This window comes from Saccopteryx bilineata, chromosome 5 (genome assembly GCF_036850765.1).
Source record: "Saccopteryx bilineata isolate mSacBil1 chromosome 5, mSacBil1_pri_phased_curated, whole genome shotgun sequence".
NCBI classification, from domain to species: domain Eukaryota; kingdom Metazoa; phylum Chordata; class Mammalia; order Chiroptera; family Emballonuridae; genus Saccopteryx; species Saccopteryx bilineata.
The window spans coordinates 262,436,913-262,453,590 of NC_089494.1; the positions used below are offsets into that span (position 1 = coordinate 262,436,913).

Sequence of the window (16,678 nt, forward strand, 5' to 3'; positions counted from 1 at the left end):
GATTGGTGGCGGTCCCTGGGAGACAGCTGCCCCTTGGCGGTTCCTGGGAGGCAGCTGATCAGTGGCGGTTCCTGGGAGGCAGCTGATCAGTGGTGGTCCCTGGGAGACAGCTGCCACTCTAGGGACCTGTAAACTTCTCTGGCTGTGCAGAACACGGGGCCCTTTGCATGGGGACGGTGGCAGCGGGGACAGCAGGAGATAACACTTGACCTGTGCTGAAGGAAGAAGAAAGGAGGAATGCACACAGAGTCACAGAAACAGGAAGGGGCCCGAGTGTGTGAGGCTAGGACAGGGTGGTGAGAGAGAGGGAGGGTGAGACTGGGAAGGGGAGCTGGAAGAACCCTCTGTGCTGTGCTTGGGGACTTGTGTTTTATTTTAGTGCCCGAGACAATAGACCCGTTACTATTTTTAGCCAGCAGTACAAATAGCATGTGCTGGTGGATGACCCGGCTGGGCAACTGAGGGCAGGGAGGCCAGTGAGGAAGCTGTCACTGGTGACTGAAGACCTTGTGGGGAAAACATGGATGTAGTTAAACTGAAATTGTTCTTGTTTAATTGGAGGCAAACCGCAGTTCTTTTGAGCAATGAGAAGTAGATTTATTACTGAATCCTTTCCTCAGATTCTCGCTATGGTTTTCATTTACAAGCAGCCAAAAATTGGCTTAAGAAAGTCTCATATAACTAACTGTTCTGAAGTCGGGCCAGCCCCAGCCCGGTTCGGTTCAGAGCTTCCCAGGGACAGCAGGGGCGTGTGCCCTGCCACCTGGCCTGCCTCCCTCCGTCAGCTGGGTCTGGCAGCCAGCTCCGTGGTGATAAGGGCACATGACAGTGAGCACGGCATTTATCTTACACTATCTGGAGGATGTGTTTCCTGCATTCCCAGTACAAACCTTTTCTTTCTCATCTCTGACTGGTCACATGCCTCTCTCGGAGCCAGTCTTGGGTCACAGGGATGAAACACGGTGATCTGGATTAGGCCAGTTAGGGCCCGAAGATGGGGTGCACGAGTCTCATTCAGACACAGTGTGGCTGTGGGTGTTTGGGGACACAGCGGGACAGCGTGGGAGGCAGGGGTGGGTGCTGAGCGGCCAGGGTGCAGATGTCACTGGTACCAGCTGAGTTTCAGAAGGCTGTGTTCTTGTTCTTCCCCCAGTTCCTGATTTTCTTCCTGATAGAAGGCGGGGAAAGTCATTCAGAGTGGGACCTTACGTTACCTACAGCAGTATCTGAGGAAAGTGCTGAGGTCTGGAGCCGTATCTTCTTTTTGGTACTTGGTAATTGTGCCGTTTTCAGGATGATGACTTTGAAAAGTCATACTTGATTTTAATGAATGGTGTTTGGTGTGTGTCTATTGTTTTATTTTATCTCTGTGTGGCTTTTAATTAGTACAGCACAGGAGACTGAAAACAGGAAGAAAAGAGAAATCCCTTGAACTTGACTTTCATATTATGTTTTTTTAGGTTCTGATTATTAGTTCAGTACTGTTGGTTAAATAATTCATAATACATTCACACAGCCCATGAAGCAAGGAAAAAGTAGAATAAAGGAGCTCTCCAATATAATAAGTGGAAAGAGCAGAATGCAGAAAAATATACTTAATTTTTGTATAGCTTTTGCTATAGACTTGATATTTCTTAATGAAGTCAACTTAAAATTATAAGTAAAATAGCACTTATGTGCAAGATTTCTAATGGAGCCAAGTCATTGTAACAGCTAACATTGTTTGAATCACAAATAATGTCGAGTGGGATATGCGCTTTTATCCTGTCACAAGTGAAGAAGGAAGCGTGCGCTCCCATGCGGAGTCTGGCGGGCGTGCTGTTCAGGCTGACGTTGCAGTTCCGGCAGCCTCTCCACCCGGCACGGTGCGGGGGCGGCGTCTGTGTCTCAGGACCTGTTGAGCTGTTCCGCTGAGACACTTCCACCTCTCTCACTTGGTAGTGACGAATGTGCAGACATCAAGAGAAGAATCCAGCAGAATTATATACACGCCTTCTAAGAACTAATATGCTCCGTTAAATTCATGCCTGGGATTAATATCAGTATTTGGTAGTACCTTTGGTGAAGACATTTTCAAAGATGAAATACGTAAAATCTTACAAATCAGCATTAACAAGGCAGTTAGATAAGAAGGAAAAAAAAGACATCCAGATTGGAAAGGAAGACTAAAAATGCCTCAATTGACATGACATGGAAAATCCTAAGGAATGAAGTTAAGAAAATTCCATTTACAGTAGTGTCATAAAGAATTAAAGTACTTAGGAATAAATTTAACAAAAGAAGTGTAAGACTGCTACACTAAAAATATGAAATGTCTTTGAAAGAAAGCAAAGAAGACGTAACAAGTAGAAAGACATCCCAGGCTCCTGATCAGAAGACAATATTAAGACAGTAGTACTTTCCCAACTGATCTGAAGACGCACCACAGTCTGTCATGATTCCAGCTGCCTTTGTTGTGGAAACTGCCAGCTGATCCCAGAATTCATCTGGAAATGCAGGGAATCCAGAATAGCCAAAAAAATCTTGAAAAAGGACCGAGGTGGAGGACTCAGCAATTCCCAGTTTCAAAACTTACTACAAGACTTTACTACAAGACTCCCAATAACCAAGACATTTTAGTACTGAGAGTCTAGAAATAAGCCTTTTAGTTATGGTTACTTGTTTTCCAACGAGACCATTCGATTGGGGAAAAACAGTCCTTTCAACACAAGGTGCTGAGACAAAAGGGTGGCCGCATGCAAGAGAAGGAAGTTGGATTCCTACCTCCTGCCACATACAAATACTGACTCATAATGGATTTAAGCCTAAGTAAGAGCTAAAACTATACAACTTAGAAGGAAACACTAGAGTTCATCTGCGTGGCTTGGATTAGGCAATGGTTTCTTAGGTACGACCCTAAAAAATCACAAGCAACCAAAGAGGACATTAATAAGTTAGACTTGATCATAATGAAAAACTGTGTGTCAAAGGACGCCATCAAGAAAGTGAAGAGACAACCCATAGAATTGGAGAAAATATTTTCAAATCATATAGTTGATAAGAGATGTTTATTCAGAATAGATCATTTAAAAATGGGCAAAAGAGGCCCTGGCCGGTTGGCTCAGTGGTAGAGCATCAGCCTGGCGTGCAGGAGTTTGGGTTTGATTCCCGGTCAGGGCACACAGGAGAAGCGCCCATCTGCTTCTCCACCCCTCCCCCTCTCCTTCCTCTCTGTCTCTCTCTTCCCCTCCAGCAGCTGAGGCTCCATTGGAGCAAAATTGGCCCAGGTGCTGAGGATGGCTGCATAGCCTCTGCCTCAGGTGTTAGAATGGCTCTGGTTGCAACAGAGCGACACCCCAGATGGGCAGAGCATCGCCCCCTGGTGGGCGTGCCGGGTGGATTCCGGTCGGGCGCATGCGGGAGTCTGTCTGACTGCCTCCCCGTTTCCAGCTTCAGAAAAATACAAAAAAGAAAAAAGAAAAAAAAATGGGCAAAAGATTTGAATAGGAATTTGTCCAGCAGGCCAATAAGATGACAAAAAGATAGCATCATTAGTCATTAAGGGAAATCAAAACCAGGATGAGATACCACTTCACACCTACTAGGATGGCTGAAATATAAAACATAGATAGTAACAAATGTTGGTGAGACTGTAGAGAAACTGGAACCCTCATACCTTCTTGGTGGAATTGTAAAATGGAGTTGGTGCTTTGAAAACTAGCCTGGTGGTTCTTCAGAAAGTTGAACATAGAGTTACCATGTGACCCAGCAATTCTACTCCTAGAATATATAACAAGAGAATTGATGTCTGTATATGTCTGTATAAAAAGGTGTATGTGGATATTTATAGCAGTAGTATTCATGATAGCCAGAAGGAGGAAACAAGCCAAATGTCCATCCGTGGACGAATGGATAAACAAAATGTGGTCTGCTAGGCGATGGAGTGCGTTTCAGTGCAGTCATAAAGGGAAGTGCAGTGCTGACACGTGCCACGGCAGGGGTGAGCCTTCCGAACGTCCCACTGAGGGAGAGAGGTCAGACACAACAGGACAGACACTGCGTGATCCCTTTATATGAAGTGTCCGGAACAGGCAGGCCCGTGGAGACTGCAGATTAGTAGCCACCAGTGACTCAGAGGAGAGGGGAGCTGCTGCAAGCGCGCAGGGGTTCCTTTGGGTAATGGAAGTACTGGAAGCTTAGATAGTGGTATTGCTGCACAGCCCTGTGAATTACTCTGAAAACCACCGAATGGTACATTTTAAAGAGGCCATCTTATAGTACATGAGTTATATGTCAATAAAGCTATTGTTTTAAAAGTGAGCATTAACAGTCGAACATTTATAATTGATTTGATGTGGAGAGCACTTACTTTGAGCCCTGACTAAGCAGTGTTGTCTCGCTCCCTCCAGGTTTCTTTCTTTTCATTAGTTGACCTGTATTACAAAAAAAAATTGTACTGAATTATATTTTGAATTCCATCAATAAATAATTGTGAAAAATTTACTTCTTCTCTTTTCTTGATAAAAGTACCTACATTACATTAATTTATCTGCATGACCTATAAAGTTTATTTATTTTGCCCTTACAGAAGAAGTTTGATACCCCTTGCTTCCGCTTGTTTCTGCCCGGAAATTCCCCTCCTGGGTGAATCCTAGCTTACTGAACCAAGTCCTCATCCTTGATACTTAGGTTGCTCCTGCACATTTGCCATCACTAGTGAGAGCTGTGCACCTCAGTGACTGTTTCCTTAGGATAAGTTCCCAGAAGTAGAATTAGTGGGTGGAAGGTACCCGGTACATGTTTAATATGTCTGGTATGTATTGTCAGACTGCCCTACAGGACAGACTGCATGTGAATTTTGAAAGTCCCTTCTGTCTGTGTGATAAAACTGCAGTAGGACCTTAGAATGTGTGTGACCTCTGCTGCGTTATCACATATAATAGCTTCAGTAGAGAATGTGTTCATAGTGCTCAGTATAGAGAAAGAGCCAGTCTCCGCAGCTCAAACAAGGAGTCATGTTTTCACTAATTGCACAAATAATTTTTCCACCTTAAAAGTTTTTTTGATTTTTTAAGAGAGAGGAATAGAGAGAAACATAAATTTGTTCTTATTTATGCATTCATTGGTTGATTTTTTTTTTTTTTTTTGGCGAGAGATGGAGACAGAGATGAGATTAGCAGCACTTTAGTTGCTCATTGACTGCTTCTCATATGCGTCTTGAATAGGGGCTCTAGCCGAGCCAGTGACTCCTTGCGCAAGCCAGTGACCTTTGGGCTCAAGCCAGCGATCATGGGGTTGTGTCTATGATCCCATGCTCAAGCTGGTAACCTCAGGGTTTCGAACCTGGGTCCTCAGCATCCCAGGTCAGCACTGTATCCACTGCGCCACCGCCTGGTCAGGCTGGTTGATTCTTACATAGGCCCTGATTGGGGGGTGAAACCTGCAACTTCAGCACGTTGGGATGATGCTCTACCCGACTGAGCTACCCTGCCAGGGCGTCTACCTTGTTTTTTATACTGGACAATAGATGCAGTTACAACATTTTTCTCTGCCTCCAGAAGCTTTGACTCTGCATTGTCATGGTTCTGTCCTCGGTTCCTGTTAGAGAGGACAGCCCTCTCTCCAGAATGCATTGTCATGGTTCTGTCCTCGGTTCCTATTAGAGAGGACAAGCCCTCTCTCCAGAAGATACATTGATAAGAAATGTCAGGTTTCAGGTGTTGTCCAGCCAAACACACTAGATCAGTGGAAATACACCGATAGTTCTTACTTGGCCGTTGAACACATTTTCCCTTGGAAAATGGAACTGACACCACTCAGCCAGGAAATATGTTTTTCAGGTGCGTTAGAGTCACAGACCAGGTCTAAGAGAGAGAGTCAAACTGTTGTGGTGAGTATTGGGGGGAGGGCCCGTTCCTGCCTGCACTCTTACCTGGTGGCATAAAAGTAACTTTTATGTATTGGGTTGAAGTAAAAAATGGAATTAGACAGTTGATGTTACATGATTTCATCTTAAAGATCTTTTGAGTGAATTATTATGCTTTTCCGTCTGGTTCATATCTATTTCCTGAGGGCCCACAAGAGGCCAACACTCTTCTTAAGTAATGTTTGCAATTTAGCCATTGTCTGTCTTTCTAATCTTTTTTTCTCTTGTCTGTCCACTGGTTTTAATCATAATTTATCAAATAAAAGTTTTTTAAAAGACAAAGTAGCAAAGCAATCAAAAATATTAATTTTTAAAAGTCCCAGTCTACAGAAATAGCTGAGTAAACCTAACATTTTGGAATATTATAGTCAAAGAATTTGTATTAACATGGAGTTAATGTTCACAATGTAATAAGTTAAATCAAATACAAAATTATACAGATGGTGTAAAGTGGACGCTGTGTTTTAAAGCACAAGAGGAAGTCCACACAAGGCCAGCAGAGCTTTTGTCTCCCAGCTGGGGGGGGGGACGGACGGGTGACTTGCTTGCTTGCTTCCTGCTTTTCAAATTTTCTTCAGATTTTTTAAATGGGCATATAAAATCAAGGGGAAAAATTAACATTAAATACTAACAAAAATATTTTATATCTGTTGTTTTTAGATTATGAGTTATAGCAATAGGGATTTAACCATTTAACTATTAAATCCTGAACACTCACCATTGAAGAATGAGAAGTTTAGAAGAGAGGGCATTTAATTAGTATATAGTTTTGGACTTACACTGAAATTTAAGTAGTACTTGAATTTACATACAAATGTCTTAGTTGGGTTTTTTTGTGTGTTTTTTTGTATTTTTCTGAAGTTGGAAATGAGGAGGTCGTCGGACAGAGTCCTGCATGTGCATGACCGGGATCCACCCGGCATGCCCACCAGGGGGCGATGCTCTGCCTATCTGGAGCGTTGCTCTGTTGCAACCAGGGCCATTCTAGCGCCTGAGGCAGAGGCCATGAAGCCATCCTCAGCGCCCTGGCAAACTTTGCTCCAATGGAGCCTCAGCTGCGGGAGGGGAAGAGAGAGACAGAGAGGAAGGAGAGGGGGAGGGGTGGAGAAGCAGATGGGTACTTCTCCTGTGTGCCCTGGCTGGGAATCGAACCCGGGACTCCTGCACGTCAGGCCAACGCTCTACCACTGAGCCAACCGGCCAGGGCCCTGAGTTGTTTATTAGCACTTCCTATTCATATAAGTGGGTCGGATTTATTAAGACCATAAGTAATGAATTTTAAGTAATCAGTAATCTCAGTAGTAGATACCAAACAAATGGATTATCCTGAAGTGCTCTGATTGACAGTGCTCTGTGGTCCCTTAAGTTATTACTGTGTACCATTTTATGAATTACTATGTTTGGTAGGGGAATGTATACATAAGTATGGGGGCATTAACAGTGTTTGAAACCTGTTAAATACGCTTGGTCATTGAAACTTACCCTATCTTATTTTAGGAGAATGACATCTTCCTGGGCTGGGACAAAGGAGCTTATAAGAAATGGGGAAAAAGTAAGAAAAAGTGCTCAGATCTCACTCTAGAAGAAATGAAAAAACAGGCTGCTGTCCAGTGTCTCCGATCTGCTTCTGATGAAGTGAGTTTACATTTTACTTTTAATACTTAAGAGGAGAAAAGGGGAATATTTAAAAAGTTTACAATTATACCATCTTGACCCAAAAAGAAAAAAAAAAAAAAAACGTAGAAAAATTAGCTACTCATTATATTCCCATGGTAAAATATACATGATCACTTTTTTCCTTTTTTGTATTTTATTTATATATTTTTATATATTCTATGTATCATTGTAATTAGAGTATATGCAAAATTTTATATCCTCTTATTCCATTTCACATATATTTGATCTTGTTACTGTATTATCTTTATTCTTTTCAGTGGTTAAGTGATACTTTATCAGATATTCTGACCACAACATAATGTACTTCATGTTACTGGGTATTTCTTGTTGTGCAACACAGGATATTTTCATGTGGCTTTTTCATCGTCTCCATTATTTCTTTGGAATACATCTTTAGAATTGAGATAATAGACCCAACACTTTTTAAGAACAGTGTATTTGCTTCTCTTTATAATTTTTTGTTTTTAATAGAAAATGTTATGATTATTTTATTAATCTTGTAATGTTTCATATAATATATTTCTCATGTTCTTTAACATCAAGAAATAAAATAATTTTAGAATATAATCATCTATTTAAGTTGGTACTATAAATTCTTATTTTAATACTATAAGATGTAATCTCTGATGCCTGACCTGTGGTGGCGCAGTGGATAGAGCACCGACCTAGAATGCTGAAGTTGCCAATTTGAAACCCTGGGCTTGCCTGGTCAAGGCACAAACAACACGCAACCAATGAACAGCTAGAGCAAGGGTCGGGAACCTATGGCTTGCGAGCCAGATGTGGCTCTTTTGATGGCTGCATCTGACTCGCAGACAAATCTTTAATAAAAAAAAGTAATAACATTAAAAATATAAAACATTCTCATGTATTACAATCCATTCATTTCCTACCTCTCATGTTCTTGGTTGCGGGTGGCTGGAGCCAATCACAGCTGTCCTCCGGGACAACACCAAATTTTTATTGGATAACATACACGGGTCGTTGTATGGCTCTCAAGGAATTACATTTTAAAATATGTGACATTCATGGCTCTCTCAGCCAAAAAGGTTCCTGACCCCTGAGCTAGAGTGAAGCAACCACATCCTGTCCACCCCACTCTGTAAAATCAATAAATAAAATCTTTAAAAAAGAAAAAAAAATGATGCCATCTCTGCCTGACCAGGTGGTGGCACAGCAGATAGAGCGTCAAGACCCAGGTTCGAAACCCTGAGGTTGCTGGCTTGCCCACGGGTTCACCAGCTTCAGCGTGGTATAATAGATATGACCCCCTAGTCGCTGGCTTGAAGCCCAAGGTTGCTGGTTTGAGCCCAAGGTCGCTGGCTTGAGCAAGGGGTCACTGGCTCAACTGGAGCCCCCAGTCAAGGCACATATGAGAAAGCAGTCAATGAACAACTAAGGTGCTGCAACTATGAATTGATACTTCTCATTTCTCTCCCTTCCTGTCTGTCCGTCCCTGTCTCCCCCTCTCGCCACCAAAGATGCAATCTCTGAGATCATTACTGAAAAAAAGATTTATTTATTTATTTTTTATTCAGTGAGAGGAGGAGAGGCAGAAAGACTCCTGCAGTGACTTGACTGGGACCCACCTGGCAAGTCCAATAGGAGGTGATGCTCTGCTCATTTGGAGTGTTGCTCTGTTGCTCAGCAACTGAGCTCCTCTTAGCGCCTGAGGTGGAGGCCATGGAGCCATCCTCAGTGCCTGGGGCCAACTCACTCCAGTCGAGCCATGGCTGCAAGAGGGTTGAGAGAGAGAGAGAGAGAGAGAGAAAGAAAAGGAAGGAAGGGAGGAAGGGAGGGAAAGGGGGAGGGGTGGAGAAACAGATGGACACTTCTCCTGTGTGCCCTGATTGGGAATTGAACCTGGGATATCCACATGCCAGGCCGATACTCTACCACTGAGGTAACTGGCTAGGGCCGAAAATGATTTTGTTTTTACCATTCTACTTGAGATAGTGTAGTTTAAGTACCTTTATAACGTAAAGTTATAAGAAGATTCATACACGGTATGCAGAGAGGTTTCTTATCACAGAAACTTCTTCCTGATCTATGTTATCTAATGGTCTGATGTTGGAATAACCAGCTTTGATACACTTGACAATCGAGAAGTTACTCTGTCCGGGTACCACCTACCACACTCGCCTGTTAAAGCTCATTCAGTGCTTCCCAGCCGCATGTGCTCATCCTGCTCAGAACTGTCTAGAAGAGAGTGTACCTGAGACCTCAGGTACGCCTCTAGCATTAGGGCCCTCACGGCCAAAGCTGCAGCTGTGCACTGCTGTCTTCCCTTTGTGATTGCCCTGGGGGCCAGGACTGTGAGTCGCCCATCTTCACATCTCCTGGTGACTAAGGGATTGAGCTCCCATCACGCAGACAGTACTGAATCTCTCTTCAACTGAATGGAATGATTGGTTTTTAAAGTTCCCCTTTTTCCTATCTCCACCCCCTTGATTTTTTAAATTTCTGATTTCTTTTTATTTAATTGATTTTTTTTTTTGGAGAGGAGAGAGAGACAAGAAGAGAGAGAAAGAGGAGAAAGAGAAAGAGTGAGAAGTATCAACAGTAGTTGCTTCACTTTGGTTGTTTATTGATTGCCTCTCATATGTACTGAGCCGCGACCCCTTGCTCAAGCCAGTGACCCGGGGATTTCACACCTGGGACTTCAGTTTTCCAGATTGATGCTCTATCTACTGCGCCACCACTGGCCGGGCTGACTTGTGACTTCTGGACTATAGGATAGGAATTTGGAAGTTATTGCTTCTGTGACTGTCTAATCAGTTACTATTTTATTACAAAGAGTAGGAACATAATAACCTACACCAGGGGTCGGGAACCTTTTTGGCTGAGAGAGCCATGAACGCCACATATTTTAAAATGTAATTCTGTGAGACCCATACAACGATCCGTGTACGTTATGCATTATCCAATAAAAATTTGGTGTTGTCCCGGAGGACAGCTGTGATTGGCTCCAGCCACCGCAACCATGAACATGAGCGGTAGGAAATGAATGGATTGTAATACATGAGAATGTTTTATATTTTTAACGTTACCATTTTCTTTATTAAAGATTTGTCTGCGAGCCAGATGCAGCCATCTAAAGAGCCACATCTGGCTCACGAGCCATAGGTTCCCGACCCCTGACCTAGTGTAAGAAACAGTGGGGCTGCACGGATGGGGTGCAGGGATATCTCACTGAAACCAAGTGCAGGGACATTGCGGCCGCAGGAGCTGCAGAGCTGGGAACTCGGTGGTGGGCGAGCCCCAAAGCCCTTTTCTTTGAGACCCATAGTCACTCCTGCTTCTCTCTCTGCTCCTGGGTCCTTCCCCCTCTACCTGAAGTCTGGCTTTCTCAGCTTCAGTAAACGTACGACGAAGAAAGGACCACGCCAGCCCACGTGACTGCTGGAAGCTGGTGTCCATGCACGTGCACTTGTGAACACTTGACTGCTAGGCATGGGCGGGAGGCCACCCCTGGTGTGAGAGGCTGTGGAGAGGGACAGCGGTGCCTGCAGGTCCAGGCCCACAGCGGGGCATTTGGACAATTGCCCAGAGGTGTTTTCTACATGGCACTGCGGGGAGTAGATTGGTCAAATAATTTGGAGCTTTTAAAGGAATTCACAGAGTGCAGGTGGTTTTTAAAAGTGAGAGGTTAGTTCAGGTAAATTCTTCAAGCAAATCCAAAGAAGCTGCTGAGTCATGACTGGAAGGAAGATAGGAGGAAGGTCAGTCTGGGAAGGATCTGATTTCTGCCTTGAACCCTGTCGCTGGGAAATGAGTCCAGCCCCGTGGTGCAGCCGTGGAAAGCCAGGCCGCTGCTGTTGGCCGGCCATGAGAGTGAGGCACGTGGACATTTTGTCGTGGTCACACGAGGCCCACGCCTGTGTTGAGCTTGCGTGTCGTCCATGGTTGCTGGCCGGCGCAAGGCAAGGTGAAGACACTGCACAACCAGGGCAGTGGCTGGGGAAGGTCTTTTGAGTCTACGTTGTTACCTGGCTCTCAAGGTGGGATGTTTGCTTTCAAACCCAATGAGGCATATTTGTCCTCCTATTCTTTCCTTTCCAATTTATTAAAAAGAAAAAAAGTTGCATTATTTTAAAAATCTTATTAGAATCAGCTGAGAAGATGAATGTGCCAGGCATATACCCAGAGCATGGTGAGTGCCTGGGAGTGAAGAGGGAGCAGGACCCCTCGGGCCCCGTGCCCTGCTCCGGGGCGTCCCGCACAGACCCCTCGGGCCTCGGGCCCCGTGCCCTGCTCCTGTACGTCCCGCACAGACCCCTCGGGCCCCGTGCCCTGCTCCTGTACGTCCCGCACAGACCCCTCGGGCTCCGTGCCCTGCTCCTGTACGTCCCGCACAGACCCCTCGGGCCCCGTGCCCTGCTCCTGTACGTCCCGCACAGACCCCTCGGGCCCCATGCCCTGCTCCTGTACATCCCGCACAGACCCCTCGGGCCCCGTGCCCTGCTCTGGGCGTCCCGCACAGACCCCTCTGGCCGGCCCGGTGCCCTGCTCCAGGGCGTCCCACACAGACCCCTCGGGCCCCGTGCCCTGCTCCTGTACGTCCCGCACAGACCCCTCGGGCCCCGTGCCCTGCTCCTGTACGTCCCGCACAGACCCCTCGGGCCCCGTGCCCTGCTCCTGTACGTCCCACACAGACCCCTCGGGCCCCGTGCCCTGCTCTGGGTGTCCCGCACAGACCCCTCGGGCCCGGTGCCCTGCTCTGGGCGTCCTGCACAGACCCCTCGGGCCCCGTGCCCTGCTCCGGGGCATCCCGCACAGACCCCTCGGGCCTCGGGCCCCGTGCCCTGCTCCGGGGCGTCCCGCACAGACCCCTCGGGCCCCGTGCCCTGCTCCTGTACGTCCCGCACAGACCCCTCGGGCCCGGTGCCCTGCTCCTGTACGTCCCGCACAGACCCCTCGGGCCCCGTGCCCTGCTCCGGGGCGTCCCGCACAGACCCCTCGGGCCCCGTGCCCTGCTCCGGGGCGTCCCGCACAGACCCCTCGGGCCCGGTGCCCTGCTCCTGTACGTCCCGCACAGACCCCTCGGGCCCCGTGCCCTGCTCCGGGGCGTCCCGCACAGACCCCTCGGGCCCCGTGCCCTGCTCTGGGCGTCCCGCACAGACCCCTCGGGCCCCGTGCCCTGCTCTGGGTGTCCCGCACAGACCCCTCGGGCCCCGTGCCCTGCTCTGGGCATCCTGCACAGACCCCTCGGGCCTGGTGCCCTGCTCCTGTACGTCCCGCACAGACCCCTCGGGCCCCGTGCCCTGCTCCGGGGCGTCCCACACAGACCCCTCGTGCCCCGTGCCCTGCTCCTGTACGTCCCGCACAGACCCCTCGGGCCCGGTGCCCTGCTCCTGTACGTCCTGCACAGACCCCTCGGGCCCCGTGCCCTGCTCTGGGGCGTCCCACACAGACCCCTCGGGCCCGGTGCCCTGCTCCTGTATGTCCCGCACAGACCCCTCGGGCCCCGTGCCCTGCTCCTGGGTGGCCTGCTGTGGGGTGTGCCATGCACAGACTCCTCCAGCCACTCTCCTGGTTCTTGAGGACTCAGGAGAAAGAATTTGAGGAAGGCCTCTTCAGTTATAATCTAAAACAATAGAAAGCAATCACTGGGTGGTTATGAGTTGTAGGCTGTGTGTCCCTGGCTTTTTTCTCTAGAATCTGCCTGGTGGCTTCAATGAATAGAAAGGAGCAAAGAGGCAGCCCTGGCCGGTTGGTTCAATAGTAGAGCATTGGCCCAGCGTGTGGATGTCCTGGGTTCAATTCCCGGCCAGGGCACACAGGAGAGGCGCCCATCTGCTTCTCCTCCCCTCCCCCTCTCCTTTCTCTCTCTCTCTCTCTTCTCCTCCTGCAGCCAAGGCTCCATTGGAGCAAAGTTGGCCCGGGCACTGAGGACGGCTCTATGGCCTCTGCCTCAGGTGCTAGAATGGCTCTGGTCACAACAGTGCGACGCCCCAGATGGGCAGAGCATTGCCCCCTGGTGGGCATGCCGGGTGGATCCTGGTTGGGCGCATGCTGAAGTCTGTCTGCCTCCCTGTTTCTTACTTCAGGGGGAAAAAAAAAAAAAAAAAAAAAGGGAGCAAAGAGGCCCTACATAGGAGGTTATTATGCTAAAGTTTTAGTTTGTGTTTTGGCCACAGTGGGTACGTTGTTCGTGCCCTACTGAGGATGGTAATGTTCAGGTTCTGTGCTGAGTTTTCCCAGCAAGTCTAGATGCTGACTGTTTACAGTCACTACCAACTGATCAAAATCAAAAGCCACTAACAAGTCTGCACTCTAGTTGATTAAAATATCAACGATGTAATACAAGACTGTTACTACCCAACCCAACTCTTACTTTGCAGGTCTCCAGTGGGAACAGGGGAGGGTTAGAAAGTAAACAGAAAAAGGATGGGATCAGGAGGTCTTCCGGTGGCTGATGACCTACCAGAGGCACCTGCACTCCCAAAGGCTTTATTTTTATAGTGTAAAGCAAAGTCATTTGCAAAACGAAGAGAGCTCAACCTTTAGCAACTTAATCAAGCAAGTGAGATGGGGGATGAGCAGCAAGGACCCTGTCAGCTTTCTGCCAGTCCTCACACCATTGTCCCCCCAAAATCTAAACTGCAAGGACTCTGTCGGCTTGCAGTCTCTTACACAAGACAGTAAACAGGTGATGCTGAGGTTAAGTGGCAGGTAGGGGTGGTGTTAACTGCTACATGCAAGGTGAGTTCTGTTCTCATTACTGCGTGTGCAGGTGTGACTGTTACAGGTGCAGAGCTGACAGTTTCTACAGGAACATCCATAATTATCAGACACTTCCCTGTGCCATGGGTGTAAAGCCAGTAGCTGCGGCCACCATCACAGCCGCCTGGCCCATGCAGGTTCCCAGTCAGTTTGGGCAGATCGTAATGAAACAACCCAGCCAAGAACTGGCGGGCATTACCTTTATTCCTACTCGCAACCAGCGGGCGAGAAATATACACAGCGGGAAAACACTTCCCTTTCCATTCAGGACTCCCAAAGCCACTGACTTTCTCTGGTTTTTTCCTAGAATCAAAGGCCCAGTAGTCTCACTCAGTCCCTTCTGCATGCCTCCATTTTGGCTGCCTCCTTCCCTGCAACCATGTTTTCTCCTCTCCCCAAATGGCCGCCTAGCTCCTCCTCTTAAAACTTTTTGGTGCCCTGGCCGGTTGGCTCAGCGGTAGAGCGTCGGCCTAGCGTGCGGAGGACCCGGGTTCGATTCCCGGCCAGGGCACATAGGAGAAGCGCCCATTTGCTTCTCCACCCCTCCGCCGCGCTTTCCTCTCTGTCTCTCTCTTCCCCTCCCGCAGCCAAGGCTCCATTGGAGCCAAGATGGCCCGGGCGCTGGGCATGGCTCTGTGGCCTCTGCCTCAGGCGCTAGAGTGGCTCTGGTTGCAATATGGCGACGCCCAGGATGGGCAGAGCATCGCCCCCTGGGGGGCAGAGCACCGCCCCTGGTGGGCGTGCCGGGTGGATCCCGGTCGGGCGCATGCGGGAGTCTGTCTGACTGTCTCTCCCTGTTTCCAGCTTCAGAAAAATGGAAAAAAAAAAAAACAAAAAAAACAAAAAACAAAAAACTTTTTGGTGAGAAAGTCCTCCCCCAGCACACATTAGCATAACCAAGCCCCTTCCCAAGCAGGAAGGCAATCAGCCACCCCACATGGGGAGGGCCATTTTTAATAAAAGTGAGCGGAACCAAACAACACAAATTCTGCAATCTCATCTGCCCAACAGTGGCTATTTTGGTTTTTTTCTTTTTTTGAGAGAGGCGGGAGAGAGAGATGGGAACGTGGAGCTGCTCCAGTGTGTGCCCGACTGGGGAGTCGAGCCAGCAACCTCTGTGCTGCGGGATCACGCTTCTTGGCCAGGGTTTCTTTTTTTTAATTTTTTTTCTTTTCAGAGACACAGAGGAAGGGAGAGAGAGGGTAGGAGGAAGGGAAGCACTCATTTCTTGCTCCACTCTGTTGTCTGCTTCCCGTGGTGCCCTGACTGGGGATCGAACCGGCAATCTCTGCATTTCCAGATGGAAAATTCATTTTCTATAACATGTTTGCATTTTTTTCTTTGAGAGAGAGAGAGAGAGAGAGAGAGAGAGAGAGAAAGGGAAAGAGATGAGCAGCATCAACTTGTTGCTTCACTTTAGTTGTTCATTGATTATTTCTCATACATTCCTTGACCAGGGACTCCAGCCAAGCCGGTGACCCCTTGCTCAAGCCAGCGACCTTGGGATCATGTTGATGAACCTACACTCATGCTAGTGACCTCAGGGTTTCACACCTGGGTCCTCAGAGTCCCAGGTCGAGACTAACCACTGTACCACCGCTGGTCAGGCTGTTTGCATTTATTTCAACTGCATTAATGATGGGCCGGAGAGGGATGTGTGCTGCGGTGTGATGCGGCGATGGGCAGCTCAGCCCCCAGAGCGGTAGTTTTTATTCAGTGGTGTTTTCCTGAGCTGTCGCTCTTGTTTGTTCTCAGTGGACATGGTACGTGCGCAGTATTGTTAAATGTCCCCAGATCTCTCTTTCTCTGTTTAAAAATACATGAGACAGAATATTGAAATGTGACAGCTCTTGTTGTTTTGGTTCTGTTTTCTCTTCAGAATTAGAGCTCTTATTTTGTTTGTTTTAGTTTGTTTTTAATAATTAGTTATATTTCTATTGTTTTTATTGTGCTATTTAAAACAAAATCCAAACTATGATTTTGGCTCCCATTTTGGGAATGGTTCGATCGGCAGCTCTACGTGTTCTGTTTGGGGAGCGAGTAAAGGTAGAATGAATGCGAACTTCGGTGAAGCTAGTTTTGTGAGGAAGGCACTGCTGCCAGGCTGGGGCAGCGCCGGGTCTGTGGTTGTGGAGCGAGCCTCACAGAGGGTCTGTGCCCTGGGTGTGGTCAGTCCTCCTGCAGTTCCTCCTGTTCTCACCCAGCCAAGCCCAGTCAGAGGACACACGCCTCTTACCAGTTCGCACGCGTGTTTATATGCTGTGCAGGGTTGTCTGTGCAAAAGCCATGCAAGGTATTTCAGAGCAGTGTACTTCCAAGATTAGCTTTGACCGTGTATATTCATTGTCCCTTTGCAAGCCGATGTTTGAA

At 47.7% G+C, this 16,678-nt stretch overlaps 1 protein-coding gene across 2 annotated transcripts in view; it reads left to right on the forward strand.

The window, feature by feature from the left end:
* Window positions 1–16,678, forward strand: part of KIAA0232 (KIAA0232 ortholog) — a 95,770-nt gene that overhangs the window by 49,714 nt on the left and 29,378 nt on the right. For both annotated transcript variants that reach the window (XM_066233299.1, XM_066233298.1), the window contains exon 3: window positions 7,403–7,540. In XM_066233299.1, the coding sequence (XP_066089396.1) occupies window positions 7,403–7,540 (138 nt within the window). The remainder of the gene's footprint in view (window positions 1–7,402; window positions 7,541–16,678) is intronic.